The following is a 24,475-nucleotide window of genomic DNA, read 5'->3' as shown; positions in this document are numbered from 1 at the left end:
CATTTGTGTTCCTACGTCTGGAATCCACTAGTAGAAATGAAGCCGATGGTGGATCGCGACGATGTTCAGGACCAATAAAAAGCAGAGACTTGGGAACCACCTGTTCGGTCCATCTCTTTCTAACAAGATAAAATTCGATTACAGACCAAGAGAACCACATGAACTATTGGGTGATCGATGAATCCTTTGTGTGGCTGAGAATTTCCCTCCCCAATAGACTCTCCATCAAACTTTATCAAAATTTCAACCTTCGCTGGCTCACAGATAATTTTGTTACTCATATGGTGTATATAATCTGGTCCAAGTCATCTGCAAATTTCCTTTGGATATTCTCAGTGCTTTCAGTTGATCTGATCAAAATTTGACCATACAGATGCGATTTTACAGGATTGAATGGATTGTGATCGGTTCTCAGACATGAATTTTCAGCAGAGAACCTTTTTTCAAATAAGAAAACGTTACGACCATCTGTTTTTTCTACTGAACTGTCTAAAATATCAACCAAGTGGATGGATTTGAGCAAAAGAACTCACCACTAAAATTTGAAGACACTTGTAGAAGCTTTTCATTAGATCCCAACTAGATAATATAGACGCCATCATGCATCAATTTCAAATAGCTCAAACCTCGCCAGTTTGCGGAATTTCTGAATGCGGCAAAACCTGCTTAATGGCATCGGTTGTCTAAAGTAAACGTCGCTATCGCTTGGTCAAGATTTGCATATGACGGGGCCAATCACATGGAGCCTGAAAGATTTATATAGGTCATAGGCACATCACATGGTCGCTATAAACTGTCAAAACATTTAAGCAAATAAGAAAAAAATCATAGGCCTGAACATATATATATATATATATATATATATATATATATATATATATATTAAAGAGAGAGCACGCTGATCACGTCAGGGACTACATCATACTGGTTGCAAGTTTTAGTGCCGAGTTAGAAGAATGAGCTTCATTTAATAACTGTTTTGACCGGCACAATCCAGCAGCTAAGATATTATTTTCCCCCCATTTTTGGGGTGACGATATGGTGCTGTGGCGGACGTTTGGAGGAAAATGTTTCGGAAACAATTTAAAAGAGCGCTGCCTTTTTTCAGATTTTCAAGCCTTTTGCCATTTAGGATCACAAACTCAGTCTGAACTCACTCCGAGGGGCATAATTCAAACGGGCAGACTGGGAGATGTTATATGGCACATCTTCAATCCGACTTGTGTAAGCCTATGATCAAGGCTATGGTGAAACTTGGACAGTTTCGATGGTGCTGCTTTCACATGCAGATATTGGGATTGAAAATCTAGCCAGCCACAAGGTTTTTTCTAAAATTGTGTTACATTTTTTCGAGTTCCAGCATTGAGTACGGCAATGGCTAAGATCAGATGTAGTCTCCTGACTGGGAAGTTTGCACTTTGGGCTTTGATTTCATATGTAATTGACGATCTGAATTTGTTTACATTTCTATGCAGCAGATAACTCAACAGGCAACGGGAAGGAAATGAAGCGCCAGCCGCCAAACAATCGATTGCAAATATCGGTGTCAAAAATGAAAGTTCTACAACAAGCAGGCTCACCTTTTTCGTGGCATAATAAACACAACCTTAAATTTCAAAACCCTCTATTTAACCTTCCCTTCTGCAATTCAGGCTGCTAAATTGAACAAGTTCACGCTTGGGTATTTCTGTTACCTCTTCAAAACATTAGGATTGTCTTCATAAAATTTTCGTTCAGATTAAGGTACCAAAGAAAAGTTATATCAGCCTGCGTCGATATCAAGGGTTTGTTGCACATCGATACCGATCACACTACAAAGGGACCTCCTTCAGTAACCGAAGGAAAGCCCTGGAGGGGAAATTCCTAGCACAGGTGGATGCGTATGACCCAGAAAGGAGCAGAAAGAAAGAGATAGAACCAGAACTCGGATTCTATTTTACTAACAGCTTTAGAATTAGGGTCCAAAAAGCAAAGCTAAGGTCAGGTGCATGTAAGCACCAGGTTACGTGCACCACGGAAACATTAATTGAAATACAGAAGATTGGAACAAGAATACTAAACAACCGTTGTAAAAGACTGTTCAGCTGCGGCATTTCTTCAACTCAAGAGCATTCTCGTATTAAGCTGAAAGCAGAATGTGTTTGATCTTGCGGTAATTTCCAGCGAGCAACAATTATTGAAAATGGACAGCACCAAACAACTACAAGTCAAGGCCAAGTGCCAAAACATTTAGAATCGCTAGTAAAATATATAATAGATGACAAACTCCAACAAGGCAGTAGAAGTGCTCTGTGGTGCAAGCAGCAAACATCCAAAAGATTTCAGTGTGACCTCCTATAGAAGCTGTAGGCCACAACAACCGAGGCAACGGCTCCAATTATGGCCAAGGCTGCAAATGTGTCCTCCTTCTCCCATGTCTCGAACCATGATGGAAGTGAACAAGACCATCCCTTGCTCTTCGCAGATGCACACTTGTTGCGCGCAGGGGATGCATCCTCTCCGCCAGATTTTTTCTTTATGTCAACACCACCATTGCCTTCAGACCTCCCTATATCTTGGCAACAAGTAAACCCACCGCCTGAGCCACCACAGCAGCCCATTACACCTTTATCAGAAGCGGTGCTCTCTGTGATAATTTCATTATCCCTGGCAGTTTTCTCTGAAGTGGTTCCATCGACAGAAACTGCCTCTCCATTTAGCCGAAGCCTCTGCTCTTGGCTTCTTTTCTGCTCTTCCTCAGACAGGCCCATCTGACCCCTGCAAAATAAAGTGGAGGTTTGCATATATTGAGTGAGAGCTGCTGGAGAAAATGCTTTAGACTATCCACCCAATAGTCCAAGGTATGTCATTCATGACAGGCGCCACAGAAACAAACTGATTCTCCTCTTGACATGTCTAAGAACATATAGTCCCAAAACATACACCTTTTGCTCGGTCTATCAATTACTGTCAACATAGGCAACTGGTTGGCCAACTGGCAACTGGTTCACGATCTAGTCCACTGGGCCATAGACCAGTTGACTAAGTAGATAGATTTTGGGTCTTAGGTAGATCTGTTAAGCCCTTTTTGACCCTCCCTCTGGCTTTCTCTTTCTCAGACATGCATCTTCCATACACCCTCGCTTGACATCCTCCACATTAAACCAGAACTTCATAATGTTTAATGTTTACTTTTTCTTTTTTTCATTTGCATTTGTCCTTTCTCTTTGGAAATGCATATGTCCTTAACATTAAGAACAATGAACAACCCTTTCACTATTTTAGTTAGTAAATTATATATACTAAATTTTATAGCATACAGACGTGCACTTGTCTAAAATCTGCCTTCATGTCCTATTTCTGAAAATTACTATATGAGTTTTGAATTCAAATCATATACGCATGGATGCATACCTATTTCCCTGTGCCATACAAGTTATATTATTCCACGGTTCCACCAATACTAACTGAGCAGAGGTGCAGCCACATTATTCTGTCCACCCAAACTTATAAATTTTATTCAAAATGGATTTGTAATGATTAATATCTTTCTTGAGTTTACTTGATTGCCTTTTTGTTTCTGTTTCTTGCACCTCAAAAAGGAAAAACCAAGTCAAACCTAAGTATCAGTAATGTAAGATAAATATACATATATACATTTGTCAAAGTAGGAAACTTGTTACTGTCTTTAAAAAGTATATAATGTCATTTTAGTTTTCTTACAAAGTTGGAACAAAGAAAAAGCTACATGTTCCATTTTATTGTTAGTAAAATCACGAACTTAACAGTTTTAGGTAAAAATAAAAATATTTTTAAAATTCTTTTCAGAAAATACTTACAAGAATAAATCCACGATAATTTTCAAAACTATATTAGACTTCATCAAAATATAATATTTGCAAATATATTTAAATATGATAAAATATGTTCAAAATGTTTCTTTAATCTATTAGCAATTCAATCTGATGAGAAGCATGTGCCCCTCCAGACAAATTTTTCTAGCTCCACCACTGGTTGAGGGACAACAAATAAGCAGATATGCTAATACCAATAATGCATGAAAAGGTGCAGCTTAAAAGAGAAACAAATAAATAATTAAATTTTTGTATTACTTTACTAATAATCGAAGGACAAACAGAGCTAGAATCAGCTCAACCAAGTTCACAAGTTGGTAATGACCTATCTTCATCTCAATAAATCACTTTGGCACATAGCATATCAGGCTGTTTCCAAATCAAACTGTTTTTATTCTTTACAGGCATACGCTAAAAAATAACATAACGAAGAGCCCATATGAGGTGCCTCTTTGGATAACAAACCATATGTACTAGGATTTAAAGAAAGTTAAGAAACAGATGGAAGAATAGAAAAGGACAAAGAGGCATCAAAATATGAAGACAGGAGACCAATGGTTTTGGTAGTGAAATGGTAGCAGGAGGGTGGTGGTGGTTCTGATGTTGAAGATGATTGTGGAAAACATCATGGTACACACACAGGGAGTAATAATAGATTCTCCTAATGCACCTACTACCTTTTGTAGCACAGACGAAGGAAGAAATGCAATGACAGCACAGTACATAGAAAATTACACAAACTATACAGAGGGGCAAAACGGGTTCCCAGCAAAAAATAGACGAAGACTGTGTGGTTTGGCCGTTTGGGTTCTTTTCTTCCTTTTGTGAAAAGGATGGGGGAAGAATAGGAGGATGGTTTAATAAAGATCAAACTAAAAACTAAAAAACCCAAGATGGATCCATCTTGAGAAAAAAGTAAACAAAGCATGAGTCACAGATTATGTTGTTTATTCACAAAAATAGCATTCGCTTAAAATATTCCATACCTCATGGATGTCCAAAACTAACAGCAGATTCTGTAGTTTTAGCTCTTCAACAATTTATCATATCCTCTACTTTCTAATGCTTCCTATAGGATAATCCATACAGAAAATATATGCATAATTAAATTATCTAAAGGACAAACCTCCAAATCCGATCAACAATCTCTCCCTTGCCAATATGTTGGTTTAGGAGTACAGAAACATCATCAAGAGTGACGTACCCATACCTAGAAGAAAAAAGGAAAAACATGAAAAATGGATCACCTCTGATATCATTCTTCTAAGCAAAAACAGAAAAAAGCTCTCACAACTAGATTATTATACCACCAAAGAGTGAACTTGCAAGAAAGGTAATTGCAAAACTAAACATAGGAAATGATTAGCACATGTAGAAACCACGAAGATGCATACTACAGAACTTGCATGATCAAATAAGTGTCAAGACAAAATCAACAGGTTAAACAAGCTTCCTAATGAAAATCAACAGGTTAAACATGCATTGTTATGAGAGCAAACAGATTAAATAAGCTCCCCTATGAAGGGGAAAATCAGACATGCCTTACGTCAAACAGGCACCAACAAAAAGGTGCTACGTGTGGGTTGCAGATGTTAGACGAAAGCCAAAGTCACATTTGCTGTTCAATGAATTAATGCAAACATAAATTCAACCATAATTAAATCAAAAACAGATATTGTCAGAAAAAGCAAATGAAGCAATTAACAAAAACAAAAACAGCCAAATAAATCAAACATGGGATCGTGCTATTACAAATGCTCCATATGCTGAGCTGAAAGATCAATTGTTCCAGAATGAGCCTATGACTCATTTTTCATCGTATCATCATCAAGTTAGTCAAACATGAGAAAGTGCAGATTCCAGACATTTAATGTACTGAGGAAACCTCCAAAAAAATAACGATTAAGAAAATAAATGAAATGAAGAAAAAACTCCCATTATAGAGCGGGTGAATGTCATCAATGATTCAAAAGATTAAACAAAATGAATGAAAACAAAATTACATGCTTGGCCAACATCATTTTCAGACCAGAACAAAATTCATAAAACATTAAACGAAACAAAATTATAGATCATACCAATGACCAGTGACCACTCCTCCAACGCTTGCTCCAAAAATGATCACATTGCCAGCATACTTATGCCCACCAATGTGAGAACATGGGCTCACAGAAATTTGACCCTTCAGTCCATGTGCTTCAATTTCATCCTTGAACTTCTTAATAAGAGGCGGCCCACAAACACCACATTTCCGATCACGGCTACCATGGGCACAAACAAAAACATATGAGCCTGTTAATGCTTCAGGGGTTCCAGAGATCCAGTCAGTATCTTTCACCAGCACATCCTCAACGAAAGAATCCACATCAAAATGAGTCAAACTCCTGCATTTTTTTGGCCAAACAAATCACTGAACAGAGAAGGTATTTCTATCAAATCAGCACAAGCACAACTAGTGTTCAGAACATCTTGCATGACACTTTCTTCCCTCACATCAGGAAGCAGTTACATGCAAAAAAAGACAAAATCCTCATATCTACTGCACAAACCAGGCATCTTACGCAGAATGAAGGAAGCACTTCAATTTATGATAAATAAATAAAAAATGTACAAGTAGGAACAAAGCTTATTCATATATTTTTCCCAAATTGACAGATTACGCCAAGAAAGAAAGGAAAAAATAAATATGAAGTCCAACTCAATCCAGTTACCTATATCGGATCATATCAGGGAAAATTAAGACATCGCCGTTCGAAGTTTCAGTTCCATCGCGCCCTTCACATATAGTCAGTCGAGTCTGGTAGAAAAGCTAACGTAAGTACAAAGTCATTACAACCCAAAACGTAAAAGTGCAGCAGCCCCACTATCAATTGCTTCATCATATGGGCAGAATCTACTGCATTATTTTAAATTTGATAGAAAGTCGCCAAAAAGGCAACGAAAGAAAACTGCAGAAAAATAGAATAGTATGAGGTCAATTAGGAGAGTCCTTTATCTGAGTAACATACAGAAACGTTAATACAACAACATGTGACCTTTCCTTCCTCTTTTTAAAACGATAGCTCAAGCAATCAATTCTAGAACTGAGCCAAAATAGAAGAGAAAAAGAAAAAAAAAAAAGTAACGGCCATAATTTGCAAGAGAGCAGTCAGAATGAACGATCCCAGCAAACGGTAACAGGCTGATATTAATTTTACTCGTTCACCAAACCTCCGTAAAAGCGAAAAGGTTCGTTCAGAAGATGAATAGACGATCGTGTTCTCCCAGAAAATGGAGTGCTTGATGATTCAAAGAAAGAAAAAATGAACTCCTGGCACATATATTTCCTACTCAAATGACCCAAAGTCAATCCATTTAATTATTCCTTGTGAAACGAATCAATCTGCATATTTACATCTCTCCCTAATTTTTGTTTCATGAACTTATACCGAAGATACGCGAGCAATTTCCTCAAATTAACTCCTCAATTCCCAATCCTAGACCATCGAGTACTAACTCCTAACTTCAAGATCCCTCGTTTTTCTACAACAACTGAAGATCTAAAGTGTCCGAATCACTTTCCGCTCCCCAAATCATCCGATCAGTGTTTCAAAAATCACTCCGCAGCAGCAGGAAACGACGAGCAAAAGATTCAACTACCCCAAGAGAGGGCACCGACCTTGCGCGGCATGCTGCCGCTGCGAGCCTTGAGGGCGGCGGCGAAGATGCGAGGCAGGCGATCGAACTCAGAGGCCTCGATGCGGGGCGGCCAGCTCTCAGCGGTCTTGTAGCAGAGGAACACATGGCGCTCGTACATGTCCACGGTGCCGACCAGCGGACTCTTGTACATGTCCGGGCGATAGAACCCGAACTCGGCATCGTTGCCGTTGCTAGCCGGATCGGCGAGGACGCCCTCCGGTCCCGGTGCGCTCCCGCCGATCAGAGTGTTGGTGTGGTCTGCAGAGCCGCCGCCTGCGGAAGGGTCGAGGAGGTCAGGGCGGTTGACGTTGGGGCTGGCGGAGAAAGGGGAGGAGGACGCCGGGGGGTCGTCGAAGGAGGTCGGCATGGCGAGGGCGGCTAGGGTTCGGCCGGAGCGGGGAAGCGGGAGCGCGGGTCGGTGGAGAACGGTGAGGCACAGAAATGAACGAGTGCAGCAAAATGTCATCGGCTACACGCGCCCTCCACGCTCTGCGCCCCTTTTCATGCCCAAGGGGACGAAACGGAAATTCACTCCAATTCCGAACCCGAATATGCACACTTCGGGTCTGAATCTTTTTTTTTATTATTTAATCCCTCCTCTCCTCTCTCTCCCCACTTTATGCGTCCCGAAGATTTGATCACCGAAGCAGCGGGGAATGGTCGGTGGGAAAGTCCAAATAAAAGTACTCGACTATCCCTAAACGTTGTTTAAAATTATGGGCGGTGCCACTGTTCCTCCACAAGTCGTGGGAGGGTCGGAGAGTGAGCCGTCCTGTTTAACCGTTGACTAGTGATTGCTACGCAATCGTTTGTTGGGAATTTAAAAAATGGAGATATTTTCTCACCGTGTTCTCTTTTTTGAATTTTATATATTATTTTAACATAATAAAAAAATTTATTTTAATTTGTGAAAACGGGCTTCATGTTTCTCTGGACTGTTCGATCGGCCCCGCTTTTTTCCTCTGCGAATTATTTAATTGAGGCCTTAATAATTTTCCCTGTTTTGGAAACCTAAAACTTTAAGATACAGTTTTATTTTCAGACACACGAATAAATTTAGACTCATGCGTTCATCACTCGTTTTCTTTTTAGGGTTTTGTTGTTTTATTACTTCGATAGTTGAGTGTTATATTATTTAAATATATATCAACAGTATGATATTTTCGATTGACCGGCTATCGTATGCCCTTTAATAAAAATATATATATATTTTTATTAACATATATATATATATGTTAATAAAAAATGTTAAGAAATACTTATGGAGCCGAATCAAGCTTAGTCTAGCCAACTAGGGTCAGCTCGGTACACATTTCCGGGGCCTGAGCTTGAGCTCAAGTCCCCTGCCTTGCCTCCTGATGAATAGTTGTGATCTGCAGTGATTTCAGACCTCAAATCCATGTTTTTTTTTAAAAAAGCAACCCAATATGAGGTCACATGTTCTTTATTCTATTGTGGATCCGAAGTGCAATCCATTGTTTGTTTAGATAGCATATTTCATACCAGCGCATGTCTCATATCAAATGCAGAATCTTATTGGCCCAGGGATCTTTCAACTAAATGGATCGGATATCAAACCATCAAATAAATTCTGGAAGTAGAATCTCTTGTTCAGATCCAAGACAGACAAAACAAAAACACACGGAGGCGTTGTGCTTTTCTGTGCGATGTAAGCATTGATTTCGCGAGTTTGGATCTGGAAATCTTAGAGGTCGTTTGATTGTTGTCCATTAGGACTGGACAAACATGACGTCCAATCCATTACATTGTTGTCATGTTCTCATATACAATGATGTCCCTTGTTCACCATTGAATGATTTAGGAACTGAGCAACTCGAGTGATTGAGAAGAAGGGGAAGCTCGGGAGTTGAGACAGAGGAGACGCAACAGCTCGAGCGGAAACGAAGGAGAAGGAGAGAAGGAAAGAAAGAGAAAGGGCGAGGCAAGAGGAGCTCGGGGTCGGGGAGTCTGCGTTCGACGCACTGTTCCGTGGTAAACCACGAAACACACTAGAACGCCTCACCTATTTATACCTCTTGTTTTCTGTCTGTCCTGTCCTGATTGTTCTTTGTTCGGCGTTTGCGTTGATTTTACCAAAACAGAATGTGTCTGTTCAGTTCCGTGGTGTCCCAATCAAATGACCTCTTAAGGAAACAAAAAAACGATAGAATATATTAAAAGAATTTAGAACAAAAAAATGCTTAGCTAAAATACCTTTGTTTTTAAATTTATTACAATTAACACCCGAAGACATGCATAAAAGAAACACTTAAGTTAAATAAATTGAAATTGACGCATGTCTTTCTTGTTAAGCGAAATCATTCAAGGGTCCTTAAAGATTTTTTCGTTGAACAATAGAAACATGGTGATTTATAACAGCATAAAACTCTATTTTAACTTGTTTGTTGAAAAAACAAAAGCAAAAAGTTGTGAGACGAAATTTTTTTATACCAACACTATCTTACCTTAAATTGTGTTTATTTTAACGTGAATCTAAGATTTTAGGATTTAAGATCGGACTCCTTCCCCTTCCAAACAAAATGTTTATGGTTAACCAAAGCACACCTTTTTTTGCAATATCGAATATAAGGTTCAAAGCTATCAAATACAACATTAAGATTTACATTTTTGTGATGGTTTTTCTTTCTTTTTTTTTTTTAAATAAATTGAGTTCAGGACTTTTAATATTTTCTTTGGACAACTGCCAAACAGGAACGTCTTAGACCAAATTATATTGTTTTACAATATTAAAAAGTTTGAAATTTCACATTGTCCTTTTAAAATGTTTTTCTTTCAAACTTAGTTAAAGAAGAAAATGTGATCAGCATCACTTGATGAGATCTAGAACCTAAGTTCAAGAAAATAATTAGCTCTTATAATTAGCAATTGTTATGTTTAAAGAGGTGCAGTACAATCGGGCATTAAGGTAACACGTGGTCAAAGGGTCCAAGCTTCCAATCTCGTAATTATTGTTGCGTTACGTTGCATTATCATTTTTTTACTGCAAACGGTGACAAACACAACCTTCAAACACAACCTTTGCAAAGCAAGACTAAACCTTGAAAGTAGAACGGTACGATCTTGAAAGTTTTGAACTAAGTTGGTTTGTCTTGAGCAAATATTGAAAAGCTTAGCTGTTGAAGTTAATATGAGATCTCAAAAGAGGACAACTCTCAAAAGAGGACAACTCTTTTATACCTTTAAGAAATATGAAAGTGAAATATTAGGATGTATACAATTTAAATTTAGAAAGTAAAAGATACTGTGAAAAAATGGAAAACTCAAAAGCCAAATAGCACTCGTTTACTTCTCTACCATGAACTCACAAAAAGTGAGTTCTATATTGCTTCACAAGAAAGAATATTCATAGGTTAAAGTAAGTTCAAATGTCGCTTTTCAGTTTGTTAGTCATAAGAAAGTTATACAATCTACCCATAAAAATAAAGGAATTCTGGAGATTTTGTGCGTCAATCAAAAAATATAATTAAGTGAAAGCTTTCCCTAAAAGAACAAGGCGATTTAACGAAATAAAAAAACGTAACTTCTGATTTTTTTTATTTAACATCTCAAATTGCACAAAAAATAAGACTTACAATGAAAATAAATAAGAACGTAAAATTATTTTCGTCATTTCCTATAATTTAAATTATTTTCGTCATTTCCTATAATTTAAATTATTTTCGTCATTTCCTATAATTTAAATTATTTTCGTAGAAAATTCGTATATCAAAACTTTAGTTTCTCGAAGAAAATTTTCGCATCAATTTGCGTGTGGTTTTGTAATATAAAAGAAAAAAACTAACTGAAGCAGATATCTCTTCCGTCCTTTTAGGTTGCAAGATTTTTTTCGCCTGAAGACGACGAAGAAGAAGCTTTTGGCTTTTTGGTGCAATCGGCGGGTCCCTCCTCCCCTTTCCCAATACTTGCTCTCCCTGCCGGCGATTTCCCAATATCCGGTTGCGACTCTCTCCCATTCAGGCCGCCGACATTTACTCGTGAGATCTTCTTGCCGTCGGAGTCTCTCTCTCTCTCACTCTCTCTCTATGGCCAGCGGCCTTAATATTTACGATTATTGATTCATCTTGAAAGGGGTTTTGTGATCTGATTTGAATAAATCTGCGTGCGTCTCTCGTCCCTTGAAGTGTTAATTTAGGATCTGTTCTCCCAAACCACGCTAAATTTAAGGGCGGACGGCGATTCCCCGCACCTTGGAGTTGGTGGAGCTTCAACCCCCTGGTTCTTTCTTGGTGCTTCACGCTCCATAGTTTCTTGAATTCCTCGTCTGTCTTGTTTCTTGCTTTGTCAGTCTAAGCGTCGTCATCCATGTTCTTGAGTTAGAGCACAACGACAAACTGATAACAAGCCTGTGTTGTTAAGAAACAGCAAATGACTTTTGCTATTTCTTAATTGCGACGAAGAAATCTATAAATGAAATCTTCCATGATGTTCCCCGCATATCTGGAACTTCTTCTTTTGCTCTTATAATGGATAACCTGGCCAAGGAATACCAAGATGCGAGAGTGGAAGTGAAATTGTTATGCCGCCGTTGATTGTGGGGATATATTGCAGAAATAATGTCTTGGAAACGCATCCAAGGTGGAACTTGACAATGAGAATTCTTTCCTGGATGAACTCTTATTGTGTCCGAATAGGAGGATGCCGATAAAAGGCAAGATTAAGATTTGGCTAAGGCGAAAAGATCTCACCGCTAGGCATTAGAGAAAATCTTCACTCCCATTCGTAAGGTGAAAATGGGTTGTGGCAGATAGGGTGTAAATGTCCTTGTTGAATTGGTCCAACCGTGTAAGTGGAGACAAGGGTAAGACCTTGTCCGAGCTATGAACGCCTAGAAAGTAGCGATACCTTCGTTGCGGCTTATCATTATTCACATTATTTCAAATGAAATTGAACGAGAATTTGCAGGTTTTTAAAATCCGAGTCTCTTGTAATAAAGAAATATGTGGTGCTTTAGTCTAGTATGCAATGGAGCAATTGTCCTCTTTCGGGACTTGATATCTTGTTCGTTTATGTCTGTTATTAATTTCTTTCGTCTTTGCCTCAAGAACCGTTGCCTTGATTTTTTCCTTTGTTGTTTTTGTCGGAATGATTTGTCGATCCATTATAGCATTTTTATTGCCTGTCTATAATTGTCAAATCAGCAGATAAGGTTATCCAAAGACGGAAGAAAAGGGAAAGGAAAATGCAACAAGGGAACTCTGTGGAAGAGGAAACTGAGCAAAATATCGAGAACAATGTTCCTGCCGATAGGAAAATGCAACGAGGGAAGTCTGTGGAAGAAGAGACTAAGCATGGTATCGAGAAGAATGTTCCTGCTGAAACCTTGGATTGGGTTAATGTGAGGGATGATGAGATCATGCAACAGCAGTCTGCAATTCAGGCAGAAGAGGCCACCAAGATGCCCTTTGTGGGCGACAAGGCATGTTTTGGGATCTCCAAAATTATCTTCTCTGGTACTGTTTTAGTAAGAACCTTGAAAACTTAATGATATTGGTGCTCATTCTGGGGAACTGGTAAATTTGTATAATCTTCTGGTTCCCTTTTTGATGAGTCTCCTTTACCTACTTTATAAGTTATTCATTAGTTCAGTGGTTGGTTACTTCTGTCCGACAGGATTATTGTTTTTTTAGTCTTAAAATTTCTTGATTGCTATGTGTATGTCTCCCAAAATGGTTTTGGGGGGGGGGCGGGCGAGAGAGAGAGAGAGAGAAATGGCATGCTGAAATATGGAACTGCTACTTTTCCTTCCAATTTTGTCATTCTTTATTTCATAATACTTTTCCTTTTGACTTTGTTGCCCTTGTGTTTCATAAATATTATAAGTTCTGTGTTGATCTGAGTGATTTTCTTTTTTATTTTTCTCTAGATTGTTAATCGTTCCATCCAATTGAAGGCTATGCGATGTTGATAAATGGTGTAGAGGTCTAAAACTGCTATCAATTGACAAAAAGTTGGTGACAATTAGGGCTCTTAAGCTAGTTGAACAAACAGAACAGAGGTATTCAGGCTCACTTAGTTTTTGCACAAGCCGAAGAAAACTCTAGACCACCACAAAGTACAAGGCTACAAGCTGAAACCAAGCTGGTCTATTTACAAACTTTTGATGCTAAAACAATAGAATATTTGAGCTTTATAATTCTTAAGCTTGCTGGGACAATCTTAAACCAACTAATTTACAAAATAAAGACATTTTTTGAATCTTGCAACCTTCTAGGCTGTAGAATTTGGTTAATTGCAAACTGTAGACCTTAATTTTCCACAATGTACTATAAAATATATTTGTTACTAGTAAAAAAAGTCTGCACAAACCAAGCTGTCCTAAATGTAGTTTTGTTTGCTTGTAGCTAGCCTATTCATGAGTTTGATCTGGTACTTTTTTGAGCTGAACATAAGCCAACTAGCAAGGCCCATATTTCTCTTATGAGCCTTGGTGACAATAAAGTGTTAAGATAATTGATTTCTTGCGGCCAAGTTGCATATGCCAGCTGGATTTTGATTCTGCAATTATGATGTTACCTCCACGAGCAAAATGCACAAGGAATTTCCAGGAGAACATACTGGGAGGTAGGCTCCCAATCTTTTTATTGCAAACGAAGGAGTAGCCTGAACCTGAACCATCCAAAAGAAAAAAAAAAGGGCGTCGAGAGAAAACCATTGAGACAGAAAAAATTAGTTGCTGCAACACAAGGGACTGGATGCTAAGCACCATCCGGTATCACAAAAAAGCCAGCAACCTCACACAGAAGCTCTGGACCTGAAAGGCCATTCTTGCCTTGCCCATGAGACAATTATCCTATTTTATAGCTGCAGTTCTTATCCCTACATGACAAAAGTTTTCTACCAAAAACTGCTGAAATATCCTTTTCTAGAACTCAGTTTTGCACAGTATCTCTGAATCCCTATAAATGCACAAGGAATTTAGTTGTGACTTTATGAGACGTAAAAGAAAATGTTAGTTGTATTTTGTGATGATTTGTGGTTTTTCCACAGAGACAGGAAACTGCAATACAAAACAACAGTGCTTTAACTAATGCTCCATGAAATTGGACAAGAGAACAGTTAGAAACAAAGAACATCATGGCATAATTATCAAATGAATTTTGTATTTTTATAATAGAAACATCATAAAATAGAAAAATAATTTTGTGTTTTCCCTTTTTTTCCCTCCTTCAGAAGAAAAAGAGTTAAAGGAAAAAGAAATGAATGTTGGATTATTGTCTGATGAATAATTGAGTTGGTTAGACTAACATTCTTTCTCTTCCTACAGATTAGTATCTAGTCAAAAACTTCTCCTTACTTTCTGAACTTTTCCTTTGTTTCAAACTTCTAATGAAGCCTGGAGTATGTCCTCGAAACTTGAGGCACCCTAATAAAGATGAAGTGACATTACTGGGCCCATTTATTTTATCTACTTATTTCTTAACTGCTCTGAAATTGAAATGCAGAGCATCCACCACTCTTTTCCTAAAGGATTTAATTACGAAACTGTTATTAACTTTAAGCAGGGTGTTTTAACCAATTTTTCTTCTAGTTATTGCCCTTCAACTGAAAGTTTTAAATAGATTTGTAGCTACACAAAGAGTTAGTGGGAGCACAATTTGGGAACACCAATGGGCGATGATTCGTTTATGTTGTCACCCTTCAACCTAATTTTCATCTTAGTTTTTGGAAATATTTTGTCTATTTTTTCTCTTTTACGTAATTGATTCAGTGAATATTTTCTAGCAAATTTCATTTTTATTATTCATTATGTTAACTGGCCAGGCTGTGGTCACTTATCTGCCACGCTTGATGGCTAGGAAAAATACTGTTCATCGGGGGTTTTTTCCTTTTTTGTACGCTTTCAACCAGCGCCATCAAACGTGGGAAACTTTACCGCGCTCAAAATCGATTTCCAGGGTAAATTTACCTTGAAAAAAAGTCGGACCCATGAGGGTCCGACTTTTTTTCGACGATTTTTTTTTGCCCATTAGGGTTTCTTCCATCGTGCGCGTTCTTCTTCCATCACGCTCCTCTCCCTCGCCACCGCCTCTTCATCTACCGATCGACCAAGCACTTTCTCCCTCGCTATCGCATCTTCCTCCTCCGTTCGACCGAGCTCCTTCGATTCTCTTCTCATCATGGAGCCGGCTGGGCGATCGTATTTCTTCACAGATAAGCTCGTTCCACTTCCCCTCTTTCGCCCCATCTCTACTTCGTTCCCCTTTTCTCCGCAAAAGTTACTGTTCCAAATATCGATTCAGAGCTTGTTCCTCAGCTTCCGATGATCGACCCATCTGTTTTCGGAGATAGACGCATCTATCGGACTATCTAGGCTTGGATTGCCGTGTTGCTGTTCCGGCAAAATACCCTGCTACTATTCTCGGCGGCTAGTTTCGTTCCTCCTCCAGCGACATTGTCCACTTCGCCTTCGTTTCTATTCTGAAGACATGATTTTGATATCAGATGTCCTTTTTTTGTGATTTTGGGGGTGAAAGGAAGCAACTCTGAATTGCTGCTCTTTTATCGTTTGCTGTCGCTTTTCCTCCGACGACCTGCTTCTACCTTCATCCATGATGCCATTCATCAAAGATTTTCATTTTGCAGTCTATGATGCTCTCCCTCTCTATCTCCCCCTCCCCCCTCTCCTGCAATATTTTTTGCTATGTTATGGCACTGGTTAACATTTCTGATATGCATATTTGTTACGTGAGAAATGATATCCCTTTAACGGTCAAAAATTTTTTTCTAGAAAGAATTTTCCTGAGGCCATCAAACATGGCCTGAAACAAGAAAAAGGAAAATTTACCGTCCTGTCAGTTTACCGTGGAGAATTTACCCTTGAAAAAATTCCCCCTCAAAAAAATCCAGGCCATCAAACGTGGCCTAAGTTATGAAGTCATTGAAAATGCTGGGCATGTCTGGGCTGTGGACCTTCAGAGAGGCCTATTCGGGGCATAGGCTGGATGAGTAAATAAAAGCAAGTTAGAGCAGCACATTTGATATTCCATTATTGGATTCCAGAAGAATATTTGTCGTCATTTTATATATGGGGCTCACAATATTGAAAGATGAAACTATCTAAAACTAACATAAGAACTCCAAGTATTTATGTGTTCGGACAATTGCAAAAAGGAAAAACAAATTACATGGATTAAAATTAACAATGTGAGTTATATTGACATTTGTATTTATCTTAGTTCATAATTCAGCAATAAAACACACACACAGACATATACATAGTCAGAATATAATTTTGGGTTCAGCAGAACAAGAAAAATCAGCAATAACAACAAAGCATATATGAATACTAATACTAAAAACGGCGTTCTCTACCATTCCCAACCATATTAACTATATTGCAGAATGTCATCATGTATTCCACATATACTCAGTCTCAGTATAATGTTAAGCTATATTTACTTATATTAATCAATAAGCATAATATTCGGCAATTTTTACAAATATATTTAGCAAAATATGCATATAGAGAAAAGGAAAAAGTGAGAGGAGGATGGTGAACTGGGATGGTGGAAGAAGATGAAGAAGAAGAAAAAGAAAGGAGGGGAAGGAGAAAGGGTGTACCTCTCAGTCTCTCACCATGGTCCTCGACTGGCTCCTTTTCTCTTTCATTTGCTTAAAATTTAAAAAAAGGCTGAATTACAGTTCTAAAAAAGTTCGAGCACATTTTTAAGTCACCCAGGCAGACCTAGGTTGTAGCTAGGTTCCTCACCTAGTAGGGCTTGCAAGGTGAATTAGGCTCTGTTTTTACTTGCCTAGGCCTGCTTTTGACTAAAGTTTAGTGCCATTGATGTTCATGATGCCTAATAAGTTCTTAATGCTTGTTACACATTCTAGATGGCCTAGCTGATAAAGAAGTGAATATTTATGGAATTAGATGTTGCTTATGCAGGAACCTATCTCAGCTTTAGCCGCAGAATATGCATCTGGCAGCCCTGTCCTGCAGGCCAAAATCAAGGTATGGCATTGTCATTTTTGAAATCTAGCATATATCTTTGTTTTGCATCAACACTTCAACAGGTATCTTTTCTTTTAAAAGTGATCATCCTCTCCCTGAATCTATAGGCTTGTGAGAATAATGCAGGGCATTGGATGTGCTCTCTCTCTCTCTCTCTCTCTCTCTTGTCGTATTTATGTCTATCCTATATCTGCATTTTGAACAAGTTTTCATGGTCTAGTTGCTTGGTGAACAATATGCTGCAATTAGGCGTACAAGAGGAGATGGAAATTGCTTTTATCGGTGTTTCATGTTCTCGTATCTGGTAATGGTGATTCCCTGAAGTTTTTCAATCATATATCAATTATCTGTGATTTAGTTCCCTTTTTTCCATCTATTGTGTGGGAGGGTGGTTGGAAACTTGGATTGATTCTCTGGTATCAGCTAACAAGAAATCTTGAGGTTACGGATTAGGAGCATATTTTGGAAACACAAGACACAAAGGAAGTTGATCGTATCAAAAAGAAAATTGAGCAATGCAAGAAGACTTTGCTGGGGTTAGGATACACAGAGTTTACCTTTGAGGATTTTTTTGAGGTATTTCTTTTTCATTTTTTGAATATGATGGCAAAACATTTCGTTTTTCTTCTGCCTTTATCCTCTGTAGCTATTCATTGTCCTTAATATTTGTTTTTTCTTGGTTCATGGCATGGTTTTATTTGAGGGCATAATATCTTTTGGCTTTTTTTTTTTGTTTTATCAGCTTTTCATCGAGCAGCTGGATAATGTTATTGGAGGAAGAGAGACCTCCATAAGGTAATTTCTGCAATAATTTTGTTTCTTAGAGGAGTATATAAGAATGAGGTGAATGAATTACATAGCTAGTCTAAGGTTGCTCCTCAATGACATGAGTAAATATAGGTCCTGATCCAGGTACACCATTTTAAAGCCAAGCATGTCAAACCAAGTTTGAACCAGTCAGCATTTATTCTTGATTTTTTTTTTCATGGCACATCCCTATCCCCAGTCCACATGGGATGGACTTCTTTAGATATAGTCATGTGTAGGTTCATCAGTTTTGTTCTGGTGTAGTACATTTAATGGTTTAACTCTGGTACTTACATTATTTACAGCCATGATGAGCTTGTAAAAAGGAGCCGTGACCCTCTTGTTTCTGAATATGGTAAGAGAAACCACCTTTTTGGTTCTAGCATCATTTTGAAGAGTAACTCATGAGACAAAATTTCTTGGTTAGTTGTGATGTTCTTTAGATTTGTCACATCGGGTGAAATACGTCAGCGCTCTGAGTTTTTTGAACCATTTATTATGGGCTTGAGCAATGGAACAGTGGATCAGGTACATTTGAAGTGACCTTACTTCTTGTTTTCTATGCTGTGTCAGTTGCCACATGAATTTCTTTAATATGCATATTTTTTATGTTAAAATTAGGGAGTTACAAACTAGAACGATTTTATTTCGCAGTAACCAATCCTTTGCCTACCTTTTTTGTTTTTGGAGGACATCTGTCATTATCTATTATGCATGGCAGGTCCAGTCAGATACTTAGATTCCTACATGTGAATCCACTCCCTGGCACGACAAAATTGCCACCAGCCTAGGTGTGTATGGGTTGGGATCCAGGGTCTTGTCAAGCAGGTGTCTTAAGGTTTAAACTTCCATGAGTAAATGAACTGGGCTCCCTTGAAATTTCATTGCATTCTTAACCTTCATGCTTTCGCACTAGTCTGTGAGGCAGAGCTTGATGCTTATCATGCTTTGCCACTTTGTGCTGCAAAGCTCAAGGTCCAACATGTTAGTGCTTGTTAGTTGCCGGGTCTTGGATCATAACTGTCTTAAGGGTTGGTCCTAAAAATAGACCAGTGTTGGCTTTATAAGCAGGTGTTGTGTGTCCAGGCATCTATCCAGTCTTTGAGTTGCATAACCCTCTGGGAGGGATTACCCTAATCGGGGACTAGGGCTTTGTTAGGTGTGTGTGTGAGTTATTTTGCTGTTAAGGGTAGGGGCTTGGTAGCGGCTGCTACCTACTGGTATCAGGGCCAGCACTGGTCGACAGAAAAAAAGAATATTAGAGAGTACCTTTGCAAAGATGAATCTGACATTGACTAGCATGGAGGAGAAGTTGCAGAGGATGTTGGCAGAACAGCGGCTGATGAGGGTATTGTTAGAAGAAATGCTATACAACATGGGCTACCAGATGGCTCTTACAGACCATCCCATTGCTCAGCCTCAAAAGAGCTGAGAAGAGTGGAAGGATGATAAGGGAGAGATGCATCAAACCTCAGAACCCTCACTGTCAACAGGTATAGGCATTACGAATCAGCTCACAAACAACCCGATCTCTGCAAATCAGTACCAGCAGCAGAAAAGAGAGTCCTCTCTGCAGATTGCTTCCGTTACCCTAGTAATGGTGAAGAGTTACAAGAGGAGGTCGTGCAAGGCTTCAACGAAACATGGGTGTTTGGGAGGCAAAAAGAGGAGATTGCACAAAACAGCATGGAAGTGGTGTTCTCTTGCCAAAAGGTATGTTACATATGAGCATCTAAGTATGCAGAGGCCTCTAGAACATTTGGTACAACCGTCACTTGAAATTGGAGAACCGACATGGCTCACTCAACAATTGATACAATCGACAATCGTCACAACTTTGTGTAGAGTTTTTGCAGAACAAGGGGATTGTGGGCGGCTTCGACAGAGAAACTCTTGAATTGTATTATAAATTTAGGATAGAAATTTCAGTATTCCTCCTTTAACTACTGATCAAACTACTGCAGTGGTAAGGGATGGCATTGAAGATCATTTGTGGGACTCATTTACTACGTCAGCACCTATGGTAACAAGGTGTCCCTACTGCCCATCCAAGGATTTCTGCTCATGTGAAGGCATGGATGAGTTACCAGTCCCTCTGGATGTTGTGGGTGGTCGGAATGACATTCCACCAGATGCACCCAAAGCATCCTAGTAGCGTTCTGAACATGGCAATAACTTGGATGGATTCTTTTCTAGTCAGTGCAGAAATGGGGACAATAACAGTTAGGGTCATATGAATAAGCAATGACACTTCCAACCAAGATATTTTTGACAAAGTAGCATCCTTTCTTGCACCGTTTTGACAAAGACGACCCTTTTCGTCTTGTGAAATTTGCACTGCTTATTAGTGGTTTTTCTCTAGGGGGGATAGCACTAGGGCGTCAAATTTTTACTCGAACTATTGTCACCAGTGGATGCCACTCAGAGACATTGAGTATCTTAGCAAGTGCATCAGTGCCACCTTCTTCAAGGGTAGGTGCTATAATTCGATGTTTTTCAGCATGGAATGATGAACGAGAGCCTACCTCGGTTGAAGTATGCCAGTGGTGGTTACCAGTTGTTAATGTTTCTTTTGCTGAAATTGCTCAAGCCATAAGAGGGAATACCTTTTGCATGGATGTAATGTGTTGGGAGTCAACGAGTGCCCTTAAACTTGTTGAAGATTGGGAAGCTGCAAGAACTAGGAGAGATACAACACTTGGCCAGATTGTCCTCATGTCATCTAGTCCCAAGGTTGTTTCCAGCTGTTGGATGCCAAAGCAAAAAAGGCAGCTTTGGGCCATTTATTGGAGGAGTTCAGTAAACTACCACCACGTTTTTGGGGCTGATCCTGGAAGGGAGTTGCAGCTAAGGAACATACTTGGATTCCTGCCATCAATACCGCGTAAGACTATTACTCACCGCTGAGAATGCATTGCCATAGAGTTCATATCGGGTGTGGAAGCACGAGTTCAGTGCATGGAAGCTACCATGGAACAAACATTACTGTTATATGGCCATCCACGAGGTAGTTTTTTTGCTTGCACTAGGGAAGGGGCTTTGTGCAGTTCACTCTTATAGAGACAGCCTCCCAAATACAACCATACCAACCATTCAAGGGTGCTTTAGAGATCGGATGACTCCTTAGCATATCCATCTACGGATCTCGTCATGGGAAAGATAGAGATAGTAGCTATCCTATTCCTGAACAAAATGGACCGTTAAAAGGTACAAAAGACAAAAGAAATTTGTACTAATTATTCTTTTTATAATGGTGGTCACCTGCTGGAGAACTTGGGGTCAGTTGCATACACAATGAGCTCTGCTTATGCTGACTTTATCATGTGGGATATGGAAAATACAACTAAGAATCTACGAACTTCTTGTGTTGGATTGAGGGGGCTTGGTTCTTCTTTTGTTGATAATACCAGTGGATCACAATGTTGTTGGGTAATTGACAAGGATAACATTTTATATGTTCACGGGGCATGGGTGCCAACTAAAGAGATAGGGGTATTGTCGAGTTCTACATTTGCAATTTCATGTGAGATGTGAGGATAAGGGTGTTCGTTTACATGGAAGAGAAGATCCCTTTCTAATTATTGTTGTTGGGGCCATATGGAATTTTACATGCAGGATTTGCAATTATCAAACAGCAGCCAAGGTGAAGGATATGGTTATTGGGCACGACTGAAATCACTTCCTGATCAATTATGCCAAGAAAAATTAGAAATTGATCAGGTGCATCTTCTACATGAGGTCAATCTGGCAGTAAATTCAAAGGTGGTCCTGCAACTGCTATTTCTTCAGAAACGCATGCATTCTGTGGCTGACCAACAGCTATCTAAGTCTGATAGCATATGGGAGACCCCGAGATTAGGTGGTCATGGGGTGCAAGCAAGGCGCATACATAAAATCATGGCATCAGGTCCTTGGATAGTAATCACTTTTTGATCCGTACAGATTTTGATTCAGGACATGGCAGGGAGGTGTTCAAGTGCAAGAAGGCCTCTCACAATCACCAAATTTTCTTCACACCTTGAAGACAAGGTGTTTTTCAAAGGGAGGAGATTGTTAGTCGCTGGGTCTTGGATCGTAACTGTCTTAATGGTCGGTCCTAAAAATAGACCCAGTGTTGGCCTTATAAATAAGGTGGGCGTTGTGTGTCCAGGCATCTATCCAGTCTTTGAGTTGCATATCCCTCTGGGAGGGATTACCCTAATCGGGGATTAGGGCTTTGTTAGGTGTGTGCATGAGTTCTTTTGCTATTAAGGGTGGGGCTTGCTAGCGGCTGCTACCAGTGCTGCTCAAAGCAACTCAAAACAAGCCTTTGTGGAGTTGGGAAACCGACCTGTTTTGATAATTAGTGCTTGAATTCTGGTGTACCTTTCAAATATGCAGGTCTACTTTGGTGAATCATGATCCTTTTTTCTGTTTCATGTGGATGGGATATAGCACGTCTAGAGAGAAAGAGGGTGTTACCCTTACATGCCTCATCCAAAACCATCCAACTAAGTGATTACATGGTGAAGAAAGATATATGAATTTTATCTTTAGTTTATTTAATGTGCAAGAAATCAACTGAGTTGAAGTTTGATGGCTTAAAAGATCATATGCTTATCTTTTGGAAAAGATTTTTTTTTAAAATTTTAATAAATAAATTATGCTACATTGATCACTGTGCCATTACATTAAGTGAGATTGGGGAGATGTTCAGTCCCCCCCTCCCCACCCCCCTACACACACACACACACATATACACACACACACACACACACACACACACACACACACACACACACATATACACATATACACACACACACACACACACACATAGACACATATACACATATACACACAGACACACAAATGCACTTGATGAAGGAGATATACTTACCTATTGTATATACAGGGGATGTTAGAGAGGGCCTAGCAGGGTAACTTTATCGGGTTCCTTATGGTCACTCTACTACTTTAATCTTCTCTGCCTAACTGCCTCTGTATACTTGAATTCTGGCATCAGTTCTGCAAGACATCAGTGGAGCCCATGGGGGAGGAGAGTGACCATGTCCACATCATTGCTTTGTCGGATACATTGGGTGTGCCAATCCGTGTGGTGTATCTTGACCGTAGCTCTTGCGACTCTGGCAACCTTACTGTAAACCATCATGATTTTGTTCCCTCAGGTGAAGTTCCACAAGTGAGTATGGAGCCACTAGTGACGATGCTCTATCGACCAGGACACTATGACATTCTCTACACAAAGTGAATTCTATCAAGCAGACTGGTGAGTCGCTGCCTTCCCTCTCTTTCCTTGTTTCAGAAACCTCATACGCATTTGTGTGACCCCAAAAGCGAATGGTATTCTCAAAATGTAAAAGTGCAATATGCATGTTGGTCATTTTGAGTCTTTTGGCTCTGGTTTACAAATTTGGCTGTAGTCCCCTTTTTTTCTTTTGCACAAAATCTGTGGGTCTGCCCATGCAAGGATTATTTTCATTCACGTGTTCTCAATTGTGCATTTGCCACAAAGGGCCGGTTTATTCTTTTCATGACCAGTTTTACTGCTTCAGGGCCGTGCCGGTGGAAGGACTGGTCTTGAGCAACAGAGAAGGGAATTGAATGAGGCTACATACTTTGTTTTTGTGGAATGATGGACTAAAGTTGTATAATCTTTTCTTGAAGATTCCCATGTGTGAATGGGCATGGATTGATCTTATCATTCAGAGCGTGTGGAGAAATGTTATACAGTTGGCGATGTCCTGATTGTCTGAAAAACCAAAAATCATGGTAGATGTTTTACAGTCTTAGCATCACAGCTTCTTAAAAGAGCGATAGCCTTTTCCGAGTAAAATTTTGGATATACAGAGAAATATTTCTTGACTAGATATTGGTTTAAGTTAATTTAGGAGATTGTCTTTTACCAGTAAGACAGGTAGTGAGAGGGAAATGCGTATAATTTCAACTCTAAATTAAATCAAAGTGCTATACAGCTATACACCTGAGTTGAGTTCAAGGATGTAGCATAACTTTTGGCTGTTTTTTACCGAATGAAATTTCTCCTAAGTAAATATAGAAAGAAGAAAAATGCTATGCAATTTGTGGTTGGGTTAACCAGGTCTCTTCCTTTTTGAAGTGCTTCTTAGAAAAAAAAAACATTTTTTTGTATTTTATTTGTTTTTCATACGTTACTGATTAA

At 39.1% G+C, this 24,475-nt stretch overlaps 2 protein-coding genes across 4 annotated transcripts; one reads left to right on the top strand and one right to left on the bottom strand.

Moving 5' to 3' along the window:
* Positions 1-1,912: 1,912 nt before the first annotated feature.
* On the bottom strand, positions 1,913-8,046 carry LOC116248003 (uncharacterized). Its single transcript, XM_031620536.2, has 5 exons — positions 7,492-8,046; positions 6,545-6,630; positions 5,912-6,217; positions 4,960-5,043; positions 1,913-2,757 (listed from the first exon to the last, which is right to left on the bottom strand). Exons 1-5 carry the CDS (start codon positions 7,975-7,977, stop codon positions 2,322-2,324), a joined length of 1,398 nt encoding a protein of 465 aa, XP_031476396.1. The 5' UTR covers positions 7,978-8,046; the 3' UTR covers positions 1,913-2,321.
* A 3,284-nt stretch (positions 8,047-11,330) lies between these two features.
* LOC116246653 (OVARIAN TUMOR DOMAIN-containing deubiquitinating enzyme 1) lies at positions 11,331-24,078 on the top strand. 3 transcript variants are annotated; one of them, XM_031618449.2, is made up of 10 exons: positions 11,331-11,506; positions 12,674-12,948; positions 17,422-17,487; positions 17,708-17,791; positions 17,941-18,063; positions 18,230-18,282; positions 18,600-18,649; positions 18,722-18,822; positions 23,300-23,563; positions 23,850-24,078. In XM_031618449.2, the coding sequence occupies exons 2-9, from the start codon at positions 12,712-12,714 to the stop codon at positions 23,543-23,545; spliced, it is 960 nt and encodes a 319-aa protein (XP_031474309.1). In that variant the 5' UTR covers positions 11,331-11,506; positions 12,674-12,711; the 3' UTR covers positions 23,546-23,563; positions 23,850-24,078. The 3 variants fall into 3 exon arrangements, with proteins under 3 accessions (XP_031474309.1, XP_031474312.1, XP_049931880.1); XM_031618452.2 differs by lacking the exon at positions 11,331-11,506 and adding an exon at positions 11,533-11,758; XM_050075923.1 differs by lacking the exon at positions 11,331-11,506 and adding an exon at positions 11,534-11,747.
* Positions 24,079-24,475: the final 397 nt, after the last annotated feature.

The sequence above is a fragment of the Nymphaea colorata genome, chromosome 2, assembly GCF_008831285.2.
Source record: "Nymphaea colorata isolate Beijing-Zhang1983 chromosome 2, ASM883128v2, whole genome shotgun sequence".
Lineage (NCBI taxonomy): Eukaryota > Viridiplantae > Streptophyta > Magnoliopsida > Nymphaeales > Nymphaeaceae > Nymphaea > Nymphaea colorata.
The sequence above is the reverse complement of the archived record's forward strand: the minus strand, read 5'-3'. Positions and strand labels throughout refer to the sequence as shown.

Bases quoted from the DNA above. Each gene is read 5' to 3' on its own strand.
- LOC116246653 (XM_031618449.2), top strand. From the start codon at position 12,712: ATGCAACAAGGGAACTCTGTGGAAGAGGAAACTGAGCAAAATATCGAG. The intron at 12,949-17,421 runs GCATGTTTTGGG...TTGCTTATGCAG, and splicing joins TGCCCTTTGTGGGCGACAAG to GAACCTATCTCAGCTTTAGC. The intron at 18,283-18,599 runs GTAATTTCTGCA...CATTATTTACAG, and splicing joins GGAAGAGAGACCTCCATAAG to CCATGATGAGCTTGTAAAAA.
- LOC116248003 (XM_031620536.2), bottom strand. From the start codon at position 7,977: ATGACATTTTGCTGCACTCGTTCATTTCTGTGCCTCACCGTTCTCCAC. The intron at 5,044-5,911 runs GTATGATCTATA...TTTTTCTTCTAG, and splicing joins GGAGTGGTCACTGGTCATTG to GTATGGGTACGTCACTCTTG. The intron at 2,758-4,959 runs GTTTGTCCTTTA...TTTATTTTGCAG, and splicing joins ATTGTTGATCGGATTTGGAG to GGGTCAGATGGGCCTGTCTG.